The sequence below is a fragment of the Asterias amurensis genome, chromosome 2, assembly GCF_032118995.1.
Source record: "Asterias amurensis chromosome 2, ASM3211899v1".
NCBI lineage: Eukaryota > Metazoa > Echinodermata > Asteroidea > Forcipulatida > Asteriidae > Asterias > Asterias amurensis.
In genome coordinates, this window is record NC_092649.1 from 11,994,829 (window position 1) to 12,013,579 (window position 18,751).

The 18,751-nt window shown below is 38.0% G+C and overlaps 1 protein-coding gene across 2 annotated transcripts in view; it reads right to left on the reverse strand.

Moving 5' to 3' along the window:
• The window catches only part of LOC139951366 (plexin-A2-like), a 96,056-nt gene that overhangs the window by 20,767 nt on the left and 56,538 nt on the right, over positions 1-18,751 (reverse strand). For both annotated transcript variants that reach the window (XM_071950244.1, XM_071950236.1), the window contains exons 11-21: positions 18,512-18,605; positions 13,211-13,383; positions 10,837-10,985; positions 8,108-8,234; positions 7,604-7,740; positions 6,648-6,809; positions 5,545-5,638; positions 2,589-2,912; positions 1,960-2,118; positions 909-1,128; positions 186-322 (exon numbers count right to left, since the gene is read on the reverse strand). In XM_071950244.1, the coding sequence (XP_071806345.1) occupies positions 186-322; positions 909-1,128; positions 1,960-2,118; positions 2,589-2,912; positions 5,545-5,638; positions 6,648-6,809; positions 7,604-7,740; positions 8,108-8,234; positions 10,837-10,985; positions 13,211-13,383; positions 18,512-18,605 (1,776 nt within the window). The remainder of the gene's footprint in view (positions 1-185; positions 323-908; positions 1,129-1,959; positions 2,119-2,588; positions 2,913-5,544; positions 5,639-6,647; positions 6,810-7,603; positions 7,741-8,107; positions 8,235-10,836; positions 10,986-13,210; positions 13,384-18,511; positions 18,606-18,751) is intronic.

Genomic DNA, 18,751 nt, shown 5'->3' on the forward strand with positions numbered 1-18,751 from the left:
ACTTTCTATGCGTTTGTAAATCATCTTAATATACCTGTGGATTTTAATATTCCTGTTCAAGCTTTTTGTGAATCGCTTTAGAGCATTTCACAAGAACAATTTAGGTCCTTAATAAATGCATGTAATATTTTTTTTATTATTATTATTATTAAAAGCCTTTGAAAGCAATCACTGAGATGACTTACCGATAGTTCTTTGAGCACGCTATGGTTAGGCTGGTCAGGGAATAATGTTTTGATGCAGTACATATGATACTCTCGGAATGGGATGGCGACTAAATCTCTGGTCAACACGGTCACGGCTGTCTGTAGTTCTGCAAATGCTGCAGAAATCAAACATGGACATTGGTTAATCTTAGTAACATCCTGTAATAATATCACTCAAAACTTTAACACAGGGTAATTTAAATTGCACAACATCAAACTTTGAGCAGAGTACTTCATGAAAAAAGGTAAAACAAAAAATTCTCCCCTCAAACATTCAAAGCTTAAAAATTACTTTAAACCCATTCGACACTTTCAGAACAGAAAAAGAAAAAAAAAGTTCACAAATTTACCAATAACTTACAGGGTTTACAGAAGGTACTTGTGAAAGACTTCTCTTGAAATATTATTCCATAAAATGCTTTTCTTTTTTAGAAAACATAAAAAAAATATAAGTTCTCGATAACAAGAATTACAGATTTGGTTAAAACACATGTCATGACACGGCGAAATGTGCGGAACAAGGGTGGGTTTTCCCAATATTTTCTCCCGACTCCGATGACCGTTTGAGCCTAAATTTTCACAGGTCTATTATTTTATATAGAAGTTGTGATACACGAAGTGTGGGCCTCAGACAATACTGTTTACCGAAAGTGTCCAATGGCTTTAAGAAAGTAGAGCAACCAGGGTTTTGAATCTGTTTACCTTCTTTGCATTCTTTGGCCACCTGCATTTCATACAAGGCAATCTGATCTCTGATGCGTCTGTCGGTTGTATCGCTCGGGAATGTTTTACGATACACAATGATGCAAATGATGAGGAGGCAAATCAGACCACCGGCACACCCAACGATGATGTACACCGTGTAATATTCTCCAATGTACTGCAGCTGACCAACGGTGAAATTCAGGTTACCTTGGTAAACCTGGAACAAATTAAATTTCAACAAAATTGTCAGGGTTAACACTACAAAAAGTTTTTTTTTTTTTTTTTTTTTGGGTATGTCTGCATTGTAATACTAAGATACTTGATTAAAGGATACTGAAATCAAGGCCCAATTTCATAGAGCTGCTTAAGCAATAAGTATAGCTTAACTTTTGTCTGCTAAGCATAAATAAGCAGGATACAGTCACAAATTGTACATGTGACATGGTAGTTTAGCTGTAACCTCATTCTTGTAACAATATAAACCACAAGGGAAACTGACTGGGTAAATTTTTGAAACGATTTTGGGGTTGAACAAAGAATTGACTAGAGTGGGATTCGAACCAACGGAGGTCACTGGTTCGAATCCCACTCTAGTCAATTCTTTGTTCAACCCCAAAATCAACTCATTCTTGTAACTATAATTTTATTGTGCTTGGCTACTTTTTTTTGCTTTAGCAGCTCTATGAAAATTGGCACAGGTCTTGAAATCAAATAAGAACTCACGGAAAACAGCAGCCTGTGAATATTTCAGCTTATGACCCTAATTATCAGCTATGTACACCCATTCCCCTGCTGTTGTTTTCCTTAATACATGCCTTGCACTGTCCTTTCCAGGGCAAGAGTCTGCCCATGGTCCAATTACACGTATTAAAGATTTGAGTGTAAAATACTCACTAACACAAGAGGAAACTGACTGCCAAAAAATGGCACAACCAAGAAATATTGTGATAATGACGTCAGGTGAGCTGGGTTTCTATGGAAATCAACGGCAAACATTTGTCAAATACACCAATGTAATGCCATCTTTAGATGGCAGAGAATGACATACCACAACTTCAGGGAATTTAGTTCCTGTGATGCTAGCGGGCTGCTCATACGGTGGTGAACACGTCAGCAGTGTTACTATCAATGTCACTTCATCACAGAAAGCATCTCCGATTGCAACTCGTACATCACCTTCCTTGTATGCTGGGGTTAGATTCTGACCCTGAGCAGAACAAATCAATTAGGAAGAAAACAATTAAGGCACGGGACTTGTTTTGGTAATTACTCAAAATAAATATTAGCATAAAAACTTACTTGGAAACGAGCAATGGGGAGCCGTTGATAGTATAAAACATTGTGAGAAGCGGCTCCCTCTAAAGGTAAGTCCAGTGTTTATGCTAAAATACTTTTATTTTTGTGAAATTGTTTGACTCATTTCTTAAAAACTACAGCACCTCAGCAAGTAATATTTTAAGGAAAGCTTTCTACCATCATTATCTATAAACTGTGTAAGTTTAAGGTAAACTTTGCGTTTAGTGTACCCAAACCATTTAACAACCGCACAGATGCATCATGTTACATTTGTTTTAGATTATAACTGAAAAAACTGCAAATCAAGGCTTCAAATAATCAACTCTGTCAAAAACTGACACTTTAAAAACTTGTTTAATGAAAACGCAATGTTTTTCCTACCGCAATTTCCAAGATGTTATTCTTGTTAAACTTCAACTTGCGAATGTGATTCTCCTCCTTGAATTTGAAGTACACCGGGTCCGGGTAGAACTTGAACGCCTGTATGCCAGGAATGCCCTCCAAGGTGGTGTAGTTCTTGACCCCATCTAAGATGAATCCATACTGTGACTGTGACAGGCTGAAGATGTTATCTTGACCTGTCTCCCGAACAACTCGCCTCTTCTGTGTCTCTGCTCCGTTCTCGACAGAGTAGTCAGCTGCAAGGAAAGCCCCTATGTCCGGGGTGGGACAGGACATGCTGTTTGGCTTGGGTGGGTTACAATCCTGTTGAAGAAGAGAAAAAAAACCAAGACATAAGAATATATTATTTAGCAAATCTGAAGTACATGTACTCCTGAGGGCCAATGTCCCAATTGATGCAACCAGTTCTATACCATCTAAGACAAGAAAAATATTTCTTATATCGTTGCGGTACCCGCTGCCAAAACATAGGATTCGAACTGCCTCTAGCTACCGGGCAACCTCGGTAGTCTAGTTGGTAACACACTGCTCTAGAATTGCAACGGTCGTGGGTTCGAATTCCACCCGAGTAACATGCCTGTGATATTTGTTCACAGGACTCGGGAAAGTACTGAGTATACAGTGCTAACGCATATCGGTGTATAGGTATAACAAACAAAAAAATATTCACCTTTGTATTATGTAGTCCTATAGAGCGCCTGTATCCACCAATAAGGTGCAATTATGAATTATGAGATCGATTCTTGTGGCACCTTATAAATGTTTATAAGGTGCTGCAGCGCACTCAGCAGCTACAGGCAGAAACACCGGGGCGAACCCTTTCCTTTCAATATAAGTGTACTAAGACAACAGCTTAACGTCCCATCCGAAGGATGTTTAAATAGTGGTGAAGCCTGGCTCAAGGACTCTGTCATAACCAGAACTCGAAACCACACTCTGCAGACCAGAAACACCCGAGCATGAGACCCGGTGCGCTTGACCGCTCTGACACAACACACCTTTAATTATTTGCATCAGTTTCTTGGGGATAGAAACGCGCAGCGCACTAAAACACTGTCCGCCATTTTGTTCAGTGTTGTGCGAGATCATTATAATAATAATAATAATAATCAAGGTTGTAGCTAGGGCAAATTGGATGCTGGCTAATTTTGTCGAGAGCATGGTCGAGAGGGTGGGTGTACATGTAGGGGCAGCGTAGCGCCTCACAACCCGGTGGGATCAACAGGGGCAGCGTCTTTGGAAGCTGAAGATTTTTAGGTTTTGTTTAAGCTTTGATGGGTTCCCCAGGCTCTCTCTTGCCTATTGTGCCTTGACATAGCCATTGTCAAAGGAAAAAACATGTCCAGGGAGCCATAGAAAATAAATACTTATTAAGTTTTAAAGTAAAATGTTAGGGTAAAATAAATAAAATTAATATTCTGTTTACGATTTAAATCCCATCTCAAAATAGGGTAGGTAGACTACCACTACTAGGCAGAATTTTTGAGTGTTGAATTTATCAATTGAAAAGCTTGCAGTTGCATATATTCATCAGAAGGCAATGCAGAGTGGAGAGACAAGTTCAGAAACACAGGATGACGGGACACATGTCCGATCACTGCCGCAAAATCTAGACTATTCCATTTCAAAAAGGAGCACATTAGTAAAATAGACAAGCCATGTTTCACTGAGTTGTATTCATTGACAATTTCTCAACGAAGTGCATTCAATAAACTCAAAAATTGATTCTTCTCATTTCATTTTTTTTTTCAACAAGTATTAATAGACAGGAAAATCATCTAAATAAAATTCTAAATAAAAATTTAATGCAACTTCGACGACTCCACCAACATTGTCCGCCCATCAGAATAACTTTCTTTTCAACCGCCCGCCGGGCGAGTCAACCAAAATTCTTGATCGCCCGCAGGTTTTTTCACTAGCCTGCTGCATGGTTACACAAAAAAATTGAAACTAAAAAAAAATATAAAAAAAAACACGGAAGTGAAGTCCCTAAAATTGGACGACTTTATCTCTTAATTTATGCCCTAAATTATCAACAACCATTGGAATGAACTTGTTGTTTGAGAATTGTTTGTTTTGAACATGTTCTGATCTCCGTTTGCAACAAAATCTTCGTGAATCAACGATCGGTCAACCACACACATTGAGAAATAACTCAATGAACTTTGGCCCGCAACGCCCTCTGTTGGCAGAAGTTGTCCATGTTACTAGAATTCCTCCAAGGCTGTGCATTGTGCATACAGTCTGCAGGCGAGATGCACAACGTTCGCCAATTCTTCGCAAATTCTCCGTTCGTGAGCGTGTGTTGTGAAGAAGGCTAGCCAAGAAGATCATGAATATGGATTTATTAACAGCCATCAATGGCCAATCACAGCGTGCAGAATCTTGGTTAAGACTGTGTGTTATGTGCTGTGCATGCTGCATGAACCAGTGGGTGACTGTGTGAGTATTACCATGTGGTTTTGTGCATCATGGATACTACACGCACGCCGGAGATTGTGCATGCTTTTTTTTAGTACTCCATGAACTCGCAGCATTCAAGCGGCTTATTTTTAAGCAACAATCACGGAGAAGATCGCGGTTTATGAGAGAAAATTGTTTTGATTGTTTTTACAGAAATACACATCTAATTAGGAGTTTTACATGATTGTTTTCTTTATTTTTCACTTATTTCAATGGCATTTAAAACAGTTTTACATAAATTTATGCCGGTCGGAGTTTGATATTTTTGTTGGATCCTGGTCGGCAAAAGCTGGGGCCGGTGATAGCCGACCGGCTCCGACCGTGGTAGCTACAACCTTGCTAATAATAATAACAATAATTTATTTTTAACATAGCGTCTTACATAAAAAATCTCAAAACGCTGTACAGTGTTTTACATATTATAAACATTCAGCTATTCAGTGGTATAATGTGCAACATGTTTAAGTCTCACCTGTATTAGTTTAGTGCCATCCACAATGAACTGTATCTTAGGTTGTTGAATCACATCCAAGTTGGTTCCACTAGCCTCAATCATCAAACCACCACTATAAACATGAGACAATCATAACATGACTTTATATCTACATACACCATGTTTGTTTTTACTTGGATTTGTAATAGTTCTATAATGAAGACTCTTAAAAAGCGCAATTCAAAGGAACGATCATTGCGCTTCAAACATTATTACCCCTGGTCACTGTGCCATTTATTTCATTCCTTAAAACCATTGCAGCTCCCTTGGGATTATACAGACTTTTTCCTCACCAAAAAAAAAAAAAAAAAAAATCTCACCTTTCAAATTTAAATATCTGGCTTGTATCTTATGAGAGAATAACTATAATATTAAAAAAACGTTGCTGCTTACCAAACAAAAACTACCTATAGTATAAATTTTAAAAATAGTTCATGGTCTTTCTTGGAAGCTAAATGACAACACATGTAAAGGGTGTACAAGGGTCGATTTCACAAAGCAATAAGATCAATCTTAAGACAAATATAACCATCAGTATAACCATAGTGATTTGCATTAAGACATCACATTGTACTAAGCAACTACGTTTGATTTGCAGACACAATCAATCTTGGCTCTTTGTGAAATCGACCCCAGGTGTAACAGAAGCAGTCAAGTGAGAAGAAATGAAAAGAGAGAGAGGGGGGGGGGCAGAAACCACACAGAAAAAGAAATGGATGAACATTCAAGAAAAAGGGGAAAAGGGGTAGAGAGAATGGGCTGGTTGAACATATACACATTTCGCAAAAATAGTTAATGGCCCGACATTTTGACAGTAGCAGAGTCTTTCTCAAAGGGTAAATGACAACACAACGTCATGAATCGGTATATAAGTTTAATATGATTAAAATTTATGATGGAAAATTTCATCGGGGACAAAGAATATTAATTTTGGTATATAAGACAACATAAGCTGTCAAGACGAAATACATGAACAGAGAGAGAGATTCAGAAAGCACACAGAAAAAAAACCAAGGGATTACACATTTTAGTAAACTGTACAGCATTGTGACTTAATGACTGGTGGGTGAATGTATCTCTACCTTTTAATGGTGTCATAGCGATTTAGTCCAGTAATAACAGGATCCTGCTTGTAATGATATCGTACAGTAGCGTCCAACAGAGTCTCATCATCAAATGCCATTGTAACTGAACTGTTCCCAAAGCCTGCTGGCGTAGTGCATAATAACTCATTCGAAGAACGACTATATATATAGAGAAAGAAAAAGGTATTCTTATGAATTATGCAACTCATTCATATATATAGCGCCTAGCTATATCACTACGCTTTACATTATACCCTGGTTATTGGGCCAACAACATTCCTTCAATCTTTCTCAGCTCCCTGGAGAGTATACATCCCGAGCTGCTGTGGCCCTCTGATGGCTTTTTCATTCACAATATCACCCTCTATACCCTTGCAGGTACCCATTTATACCCCTGGGTGAAGAGAAGCATTTATCTTGCACAAGAACACAGGTGTCATGACAGGGATTCGAACCCACATCCCAATGAATTAGCCCCCAGATCATGATTTTGATACTCTGAACCGCTCGGCCATGATACCCTACAACCATACACGGCCAATTAATTAGTCTGTAAGAGCAGAATCCGCCATTTTTGTTAATGCATTAGGGCGCTCTGAAAAAGATTTTTACCTCTTCCGGGAGTATACGCCTGTTATCCTCTGCACAATTTTTATCATCAGCGTTCTGTCACTTCTATGCGCGGTTTTAGTTTTAGTTGCTTCTGGGGTGGATTAAAAAGGCTCCTTTAAAAGTCTTAGTTAAGCAACTAAAAACTATACTGCGTACAGAAGTGAAACTGACGGAGCGCCAATGTTAAATCTGAAAAGACTATAATCGCATAAACCCCAGAAGTGCTACAAATGTTTTTAAGAGCTGTAAAAAATACGGTGGGTTCCACGATTAGCAGGGCCATATTATTCTAGACTGCAATGATAATTTAGCTTTATCTGGTAATCCTTTCTCAGGCTTACCTTATTTGTTGACAAGGAAGTCCCTCGATGACCGTGTCAACCGTCTTACCAGCATCGAGATTTTGACCAGTGATAGTGATGTTGGTGCCCCCTGACCGTGGTCCAAGTTTAGGTTCCACTCCAATCAATATGGGTATCTGATTTGGAGGAGGGGGGAACACATTAGTCATTATTACAAGAATTTCAGCTCCGAAGTACTTGTATTTGCCACCACGACAACCCCATGTAATTCAATGTAGTAAAAAAAAAATGGCAAGTCAAAACTGTAAATTTTGTGAAATCGTCCTCGTGCTAATTAGTGTAATGATAACAACGCTTTATTTTTCTCAAGATAAAACTAAGGGACAACTTGCCCAAATTCATGATACTATTAGTTCACCTTGTTCCCTTTTGTTACCTTGTTCTGTTACCTTTTTGAAGTTTGGCCCTGTTCCTGGCCCTTCTGGTTAGTCACCAACAAAAAGTGAAGGGCATAACCCCTGTGTATGTGTTTGATGCACTTACCACATATTTGAAGTGTGTGGTAGATACTGCAGTAACTGTATCCGTTCCATTACCTCCTTGGATTACAACTTCAATCGGTCCCTCGGCTGGTGTCTCCGTCTCCGTCGGAAGAGTGTAACACACCACTCTGCAAAGGGCAAAATCAGAAATTCTCATCAACATTTGGGGGAAACAACAAGTTTTAAGATGAGGTACAGAAACTGGAAATTCCAATATACAGTGAGCTTTGAGAAATTTTTGGCAAACCTCAAAACACATTCACCAAATAGATGAAAAGAGCTTTTAAGTAACACCTTGTTTGACCTACATATATATATATAAGGTGTTAAGTATTTCTCAACATACTGCAGCTAGGATTAATGAAAGTTTGTATATATACTCAGTGCCTTGAGTACCTTGTTTGGTAGATACATGCGCTATATAAGACTTCGATATTATTATTATAATTAATCCTATCTCGAGTTAGGACGAGTAACTCGTCCTAACTTAGGATTAGTCTTAAGGTCTGCATGCTACAGTGCAGGGATGGGACTCGTTCTAAGTCCTAAGATTAATCTTAAGTTAGGAAGAGTTTGGTGAAATCGACTGCTGGTTCATCAAGGTTTATTTCATGGGAACTTGTTGTCTTTATATGGTTAACTCATGGATTCATTGTAGCCCTGGCGGCCTTACACTTTTGTATTGTACTACAGTGACTTCCTGGACATCAGGGTACATTTCTGGGGCGGAAAAGTTTCACAGCTTCATAACTCAAATCTTACCTGCAAGAAAGCACCAATTTCAACAGGTTCACATTCCATGGCAGCATATGTTTTTCTGCAGTGGGTTTTGATCGTAAGTTATTCTTCACAAATCCGTCATTTTCATGAAATAATGCAGCTCCCAACATTAAGGAATTCCCATTTTTGTTCGTACTCTCACAGTGAATTGTGTTGCGTGTTAATGCTGTGCAGTCACGATACGGTGACCAAGAATTCATGCGTCTAAGCTTGCATCATGCGTTTTGCACGCGAATGTATACGCGTACGCACGACAACAGACAACACTGTGAGAAAACGTTGGGAGCTGCATTAAGAGGAAAATATGAGGACCAAAACCCACCACAAAAAAATGTATGCCGCCATGGAATGTGAATCTGTTGAAATTAGTGGCTTGTTGCAGGTAAGATTTTTTCCGCCCCAGAAACGGGCCTTAATAGTTAGGACTCTGCATCTGTGTACAGAGGAAGAGTCCAATATACAGGGCTAGTAACAATGGTATTTAAAATAATTATAAAAATTGATTCCAGTAACAAGTGGTTAAAGGGAAGGTACACGTTTGGTAATTGTCAAAGACCAGTCTTCTCACTTGGTGTATCCCATCATAACCACAAAATAACACGCCTGTGAAAATTTGGGCTCAATTGGTCATCGAAGTTGCGAGAAAATGATGAAAGAAAAAACACCCTTGTTGGATGAATTTGTGTGCTTTCAGATAGGAATAACTGACTTCTAGCTAGAAGTCTTTTATTATTTTAACGAGAAATTACCTCTTTCTAAAAAACTACATAACTTCAGAGGGAGTCATTCCCCACAATGTTTTATACTATCAACAGCTCTCCAATGCTCATTTCCAAGTCAGTTTTTAAGGTAAAATTTGTTTTGAGTTATTACCAAACGTGTACCTTCCCTTTAAACAAGATCCAATTTAAGGGAACGATGTACTACTTATGGTGTGTCTTGGCCGAGTGTGTAATAACACCTGACTCAAGCTCTGGTGTTTCTGATCAGCAGAGTGTGGATTTGAGTCCCGGTCATGACACTTGTGTCCTTCAGCAAGACACTGTAAACCATTATTGCTGCGTCCTTTGAATGGGATGTAAGGCAGTAGGTACTGCGTATTGTGTAATGCACGTAAAGGAACCCAGTGTCCTTATCTTAAAGAGAAGGGGTTTGCCCCGGTGTATTTGGCTGGATTGGCAGCATATTGCGCCACAGCACCTTGTAAACTATTACATGGTGCTATGTAAAGGAATAGGTCTCGTACTTCAAAACATAGCTTCGCTTTGAGATGCCCATTGGGTGTGACAAAACACTATAACTTATGAGTTTTTTTTTTTCTCTGGCTAAAGTTTTGAACCTCTGTAAAGCACCTTCGGGACCATTTTGGGGTTAAGTGCCCTATATAAAAGCCGTGTTATTATTAAGGGAATCAATGTGTGGTGAAGAGGTTTTCAACTAGGGGTTTAATCCCAACGAGGCCTGGTTCTTGATAATTTTACCAAGACGAAGTCGAGGTAAATTATCAAGAACCAGGCCACGGCGGATTTAAACCACTTGATTCCCATTCATAAATACCTTTTCGGTCAAAAACATCATCACTTTTTGGTCAAAAAGTAAAATAAATGCAAAAATTATAATTTTTCAATGATTTCTTTCAACACAACATTTCTATGAAATGGTAAAGCCCTCCGCCGCCCTCGGGTAAACAACTCCTTATAAGGGAATGCTGTGCGCGTATCGCGTGATGTGGCACAACCGTTTCAGCCGTTGCTCTCGACCAATAGGAATGAAGAAACTGTCTTAAAAGAACGGGGGCAAGGTCGCGTGTCACGCCCATGAATTAACACTTTTTACCGGTCATAAACAAAAGTTTATACACACCCAAGTGACGCACTCTCCACCAATAGGAATAGCGAAACTGTCCGAGGTGTTTATTATTAAGTAAGAAGTTATATTACTTTGACTTACTGTGTAGCTATTATGTAGTCATTTGACACTTTTCCACATTCAACACCAGCTACCATGATACTGACAATATTCTCCACCCTCAAGCCCAGGTTGATGCCAGTGATAGTCAGAGCAGTCCTGCCTCTGATGTACCCACTCATTGGATCAAACTACATCAACAAACATATCAAGAATATATATCAGTATCTGTACTGCGTACTGAATAAATGCATCTACATGGCTCAAAATATACATTGAACCACACGCCAGAGGCTAGTATTGTTAGTGTTGGGCTAGTAACATCAAGAACAAACAAGTTGCACAAATGAATAACCATCTGGAACTGTACAAATCTTGAAGAAAAAAAACCTGTGTTTCAATATTGACTCTTGAGTCACTTCAATCGAGTGATAAAGTTTATCCATATAGACAATAAGATAAATCTTCTCTTACATCTCTCGGTACTTGTTCAAAAATTAGCAGTTAAATGCATGTTAAATTGTCATGTCATGACATGTGTTTAAAATAAATTCTCGCTATCGAGATTTGAAATTGTTTTAATGTTTTCTCAAAAAGTAACGCATTTCATGGACTAATATTTCAAGAGAAGTCTTTCACCATTACCTTCTGTAAACCCTGTAAATAATTTGTAAATCTGTGAACTTAAAAAAAAGTTCTGTACCGAAAGTGTCCAATGGCTTTAACTGGTCCGCTGGCATGTAAAACACCTCAGGACCAGTTTAACTTCACTCCAAGCGGTCCGGCTGGAGCGCTCAGTGTTAAGAAGCATCCCAATTTAATATAAAGTATGGTCCAGTGAAGAAGCTGATGGACCAGTGAAGTGACAAACTAACTGGTCCTGCTGGCCAGTCACTGAACAAGTTCAGGGTTAAACCCTGGCTGTAGATGTACATGTATACAAGGGAAATCGTTCACTGTGTTCATCCTTGATGTCACATCTCATTAATTAGATAAAAAGTATTTGTCATCAACTGGTACCAAATATGCACCGGTACATCTTTAACATTCCATATTTTTTTTTTAAACTCTCTTTAAAGGTTTCCATCTGTTAGTAATTAACCTTAAGACAACACAAGCATTGGCAAAAGGATCTAAACTATTAGGTAACTGCCCCTTCCCTTCCCTTCCTCCCTCCCTCCCTCCTCAATTAGTTTGATTGATTAAATACTGCACAGCTCTGCAAAATCTTATCAGTGAAGAAGTACAAGTGCTGAGTAATCCTAGGAGACCAGATGTCCTAAGATATGGTAAAAATACAGTCAGGGCAAAAATGGAATGTCAATGCAGTACCAATGCAGATGAATGGTTGTATCACTACAAATGGCCTGGAGAAAAAAAAGGTTTTATAACAATTTTTACACAACACAAGTGCTTCACAGTACAAAAAGGTTGAATCTCATTAAAACTGTGTGGATGCTACACACAAACAAATTAATGCCAAGACACTAAAACAAATTAGGCGAAATTCAGAATAGTCAATGTGACAGAATTTCCAAATTCATTTTTTCTTGCATTTTTTTTTTAGCAAAGTAACATGCGGTGTTTTGGCTGGTTACTAAGCTTGGGCGATATCGATTTATTTTATTCACAATATATCGCCGACAATATATCGCGATATTCGATATAATCGCGATTAATGAAATTTGACATCATCAGTCTTAAAACTCCAAGTGAAAGTTGTAGAAGAGACAGTCCTAGTATAAGAGAGGTGTTCTAATAACCTATTCTTCTGGTTTTACTCCAAACCTATGGGGTATCGCGATATTTAATCGATATATCGATATATCGCAATTATCGCGATTATCGCGATATATCGCGATATATCGCGATATATCGATATTTCGATTAAAACCAAATCCATCCGATATCGAAATCGTGTCCAAATTAATATCGCGATATTCGATAATATCGTGATATCGCCCAAGCTTCCTGGTTACCTAATTTTGCTAAGCAAGAGTTTTCTGTGCTCAGCAACTTTGTGTGCTTATATGTACATGCTTTATGAAATTGGACCCTAGTAAGAGTACTAAGAATGCAAGTGATGCAGATTGGATGTGAACCACTTCATGGTTGCAGATTTCTCAAAAGTTAATTTGATCAGTTTGGCCATTAAGTCGTACATGTACATTGTACCACACCAAAACTAACTTTATTTGTTCATAGATTGAACTACATGTGCATTGGAAAAGGAATAACATGGAAATAACATGTGTGAGTTGACAGAGGAAAGCGATGTTTAATTCTGGAGTTTTCCGATAATGAGCTTTCCATTAACACTATTATTGTTATCATTAATATATATTAGGGGAATGCAAATTTTGTGTAACCACCCATCTCAACATCATTTCATTGCCGTTTAAATAGTAACTCTTACATTGGTAATGCTCGGGTCTATACACAGTGCGTCTCCATTCAGCCATTCCCCACCACACTGCGACTGCAAGCTGCACACACCACCATCGCTGCACCATCCACACTGATACTTATCATTCCCGGCCAGGCAAATGCCACAGTTGGGGCGTTTCACATCGCACTTGTACAAATTAACTGTCGACAGAAATAAACCAGAAATTAGTCAGTGGCTATCTCTACATAGCAATCTCTATCAATCAATGCCAATAGAATGGCTACATTGAAGAAATATCTGCTGTGGACAATACATCAAATTAATATCCATGGAATAGACAAGTGAGACTAGAATGCAGAAAAAGACTGTTAATAAGGGGGTATGGATAGCAGTGATTTAAGTTCTGCTTCAATACAAAAAATACACCATCTTCAAATCTGCTACCAGAATCGTCAGCTTTTTCTAAGAAAGGAAAACTTGCATTGGGATTTTCTTACTAAAAAGCTACTGCAGACAACCTATGTATCGTAACTTCACTTTTCTACCTGATATAATTTTAAAAAGCAAGAGAGATGTCATTGAATTGGATTGATTGATTTCTTTCTCTTGATGACCAAGTTCCTCCTTCTCAGGGGGAGGATTCCTCTCAGGAAACAAGCCGTTCAAACCATAGGAGGGTAAAGCTGACTAACTTTTATTCGTTAGAACCGGTTGTTGGTGTTCATCGGAAAGTAATCTATTATCAAAACCATCTCTACTTAGAAGCTTTCACAGTTTGGGAAAATAAGTTGAATGTACAGCATTTTGCTATCAAATTGTAAACAAAGTTAGTTAGCTCTATGGTTTGGAGAATATTGTTATATTGAATATTGTTTTGTTTGGAACCAAAATACTTACGTTTACTTTAGGCAAACAAATCAACATCCAAAACCCTTGATGTTAGTTTGTGAAAAACCTCTGGCTGGTCAGGAAGTGGGATCAATGAATGAGACAAGAAGAAAATTTACCGCCAGGGAGTAAAGGTCAGAGAGTCAGAGAATAAAGGTCAAATAATGAGTCAGAGGGTAAAGGTCAATGAACAAGAAATGAAGAAAATGGCAGAGGGGACTACCAGCTAGAAAGTAAAGGGCAGAGTCAAAGAGCACAGTTCAGAGAGTCTGAGGGTAAAGGTCAATGAACAAGAAATGAAGAGAAAAAAAAGAGGATGGACAGCCAGAGAGTAAAGGTCATATCCAGTAAGACTATTTCTTAAGACCACACATCAACAGTCCAATATTTCTAATTAGACCTTCTCAGCAGTCAATTATAATATCAGTCCAATATGCACTTTACGTCTAGCTGTCCCCCTTCTACTCCCCCAATGCCTAATCTAGGATTTCCTTCCCAAACTGTTGCTCCGCTTCAAGTTACACTACATTAATCAATTTCTGACACTTAGTGCAAGGAGCCAAATTTAAAGGGGAACAAGAAGTAAATCATGAAAGAGAAAACATGTTTCAAGTTTGCAAACAAATCTTTGGAAAAAGATGCAACGCAAATCATGAAAGAAAATAATGCAAACAAACCTTTGGAAAAATTTGAAAAGCAAACCATGAAAGAGAAAACATGTTTCTTTACAAAAGAATGACTGGTTATAAATGTAGCATACTCTAATAGTAATCACTCGTTTTACAATTAAGCAGTATCTACCCCTGAAACAAAAAAAAGTTATTTATACAACTGAAATGTCTATTTGCGTCACGCATAAACTACAAAGACGAGAACTGTGTGAGAATGTTAAAAATAACTTTTGACAATTGATTTAATAGCCACTTGCACAAAATTAATTGTACCGTGCATTGCTCATGAGTCATCCAGAAATAGATATATATCCAGATATTGAATACTACAATTTTGATCACGTATGTTATACATCTGTCTTTTTATTTCTAGATTCTTTCACTTTGACAATAACTGCACTGGATAAGTCATTGGTCTAACAGAATTTCTTTTTTGTGTTTTCAAATGATTTCTTATTTTTAGCCAGGACTTTATAGGATTATTGTTGGCATTAGTATTTAGACGCATACATGTACTTTCATTTGAGCACAAATTTATTTACCATTGTGCAAAAAATGTCCTGCATGTCAGTGGAGATGGCCCAATGTGGATTTTCAATCACTTTTGTTTTTCTTAAAGAATGGGAAAACCTGTTTTGGTAATCACTGACAAAATTAATGGCAAAAACGACTTTTGTTAAGAATTTTTTTAATAGTTAAACGGATTTTAAAGGCACTGGACACCAGTGGTAATTACTCAAAATAATTGTTAGCATAAAAACTAATTTGGTTTACGTGCACTAGAGAGCTGTTGGTAGTATAAAACATGGAGAGAAATGACTTCCTCTGAAACAACAGAGTTTTTGAGAAAGAGGTAAATTCTCACTCAAATATTAAAACGCTTCAGGCCTGAAGCTTTTTATTAGGCATCTGGAAGCACACATGGGTGTTTCTTCTTTCATTAAATTCTCTTGCCTTCGATGACGAATTGAGTCAAAGTTTTCACAGATTTGTTATTTTTGGCATACGTTGGGATACGTGAAAATACTGGTCTTTCACATTCACCAAAGGTGTCCACCAATGCCTTTAAGAAACATTTCACTTCAAAGTAATGAAAATATATCTTTCTTTTTTTTTAACCCCCAAAAATTGAATCTATGAGGCATCACTGCTGTATGCACCAAACATCTGGAGGTGTTTCCACTGCCTTGTATTAGCAATAACCAGATGGCATTGACCTAGTTTACAAGGGAGTTTATTAAGCCCAATACAAGGCAATGTACAGCACTGTCATTGGGTAATAACAAGCGCTGATTGGTCATGATTCACTGGTATCAAGACCACATCTGCTGTGTCTATTCCCAACCCAAAGAGGAAGTCATCATACAATGACCTGTTATTTTAATCAAAATGTCATATTGTTTCCTTTTTATGTAAGCCCAAGTATTAGTATAGGCCTTGTTTGTGTCTCTTAAAGGGAAGGTGTCCGTTTGGTAAACACTCTAAAAATTAACGGCAATAAAAACTGTTGGTTAGAAGCGTACGGCAGTGTTTGATAGTATAGAGCATTTTGAGAAACATTTTACGTATTTGATTTGTATTTTCAGCAGTATCCCAAAACTGTGAACGTTTGAAATGCAATTTTCAGATGTTAGTTTGATTGTATATGTCTACCAGACAGTTCCAAAAACCAAAGGTACTGTATTGACGATGTGACCTCTGACGTCACACGAAAACTATAACATGATTCGTGCGCATGCCGCCGGGCAAAACCTTTGTGTTTTGGCAGCCAGCTAGAAAGTGTATGCAATCTTACCATGACTACGCGTCTTTTTGCCTGGAGAAACATGACGTATATAGTGTTTCGTCAACAGAGGGCGGTTTGAATGTACACATAGGTCACATCGTCTATACTTTTCCTTTAAATAAGTCTCTTGTACGATATGCAACAGAACTGCTCAAAAATCATGTGTGTCGTTGATACTGACGTCATTAGAACTTTATCATTTAGGCCTGAACACACAGTTCATCACAGAGCAGCACTGTTTAGGATTTATTGAAGATTTATTGAGAAGAAGGTTGCAGCAGTCTAGCCAGGATAAACCCTTTTTCTTAATAAAAAAAATAAAGGAAAGAAAGAAAGAAAAAAAGTTTGTGCGGAGGTAGAGTTTCTCAAACTTCACACTTGAATTTCCTTCAAACACAGGATGTTTCCAGTCAGTAATGTGCCGCTTGCGAACAACTCTTGTCTCAATCCCACGCAACTACATGAAGCTATGAGGTAGCAGAGGAAATTACCAATTTGAACCTCGTTTCAAAACTAAAATATAAACCAAGGCCAACCTGTCAAGAAAATAATCAGGTCAGATCGAATCAAAAGCAAACAAGGTGATGTACACCTTCGGTAAAGTCCTCATAAATTTGTCCACCGATAATTCAAGGGATTCATTTGTTGAAATTTTACCTGTAATTGAAGTTCAAGTAAATGTTTCGTTTTATCTTTTTTTCTAAATTCAAACCTGTATGACAATATTCAGCACTCGAGTTCAATTTTCAAGAAGTTTTGGTTTTTCTAGAAAATAGAAATCAATCAGAGCATACTGATAAAAAAACGCTGAGTTTGAAACCAACGGTTCTTCTCAGAACCAACACTACTCAAAAGAAAGATCTTCACATGGTGCTACCGCAAACCTCAACTGATCCTAGGAAACTGTTCAATGGTGTGGAAGATCAGACACAAGAAAATTATGTGGTTTTTCTAACCAGCTTCAGAAATCAGGCCATGAACACTACTAGACCCCACCTTCCTTCACAAAGAACAGCACTCTGGAGACCTCGATAAGCTTGACCTGTCTCCTTAATACAATAATTAACTACGACCCACAAACATCGACGTTGCATCCTCGATACTGCAAACAATTTCCCCGTCCCATCTCAAAATGAGAACACCCTTCCTTGAGCAGCCGCCAAAAGCTCTTAAGAAAAATACCTCTGAGCATACAGAAAGCTTCCCTCATAAATCGGAACCAACTGCCTGACATTTTGAGGCCCTTTAGATATATCCGTAATATTTCAACAGCCCTAGTGTCTGCAGAGGTTCAAAATTGCCCGAGTTGGAATCAGACCCAAATGTATCCATTCACACCTAGGCTGTTAACTGTCAAGGGATGGGTATTTCTCACAGTTGACATCTAGCACATGCTAGTTCAGGAACATGCTCTGGAAGTGGTATTGCCTTAAGTACTTCCATCCTTTATAATGTGTAATGATTTGATGTGGAATAATCACTTTCCAACACGTAGGTGACGACAGGCTGGTTCTATAAAAAAAAAAATGTGGAAACTGTCCATCCAGCACTGAACACTTTCTGCTGTTATCAATTAGGAGGTACATGATTGTTAGTGTTTTATGCACACAAATGTTGGCTGTGACAGTCTATATATTTTGTATAGACCTTTCCATTGCAATGCACTGCCCAAGTTTTCTGCCAACCAAGTTTGAAAACCTTTGGGAGGCCATTCATGCAAAAGCAAAAACAGATTCTAAATAATTTTACACAAAATATTAAAAAAATAGTGTTGAGTCTGTTGGAAACAAAGCAACCAATCATGGGATGTATTTTCTGTTATGCAAAAATTTGCAGAACAACACGATTGAATGTTTTGCTAGCACTTGGTCGTCCATGCCAACCAGCGCGTTTTATCAACAAAAGAAAGGTCTACACTGAGTGTACCATTATTAAACTATTACTACATCTATCATAGTTTAAAGGTCAACTACCACTACTTACCAATAAGGTTGTCCGGATTATCTATTTCGAAGTTATTGTTCCAAAGCACAGTTAGAGAGACTGGTAAGTTGTTCACATCAGTTGAATATTCATACTGAGGGGAGACAAAACAAATTAACAATCATAATAATATAGCGCATTTTACAATAATCGTGTCACTGCCTTTACATTAGTATTTCTCAACTCCCTGGGAAGTAAACAGACCTGAGCTGCTGTTGCTCCAAATGCTTGTTCATACAT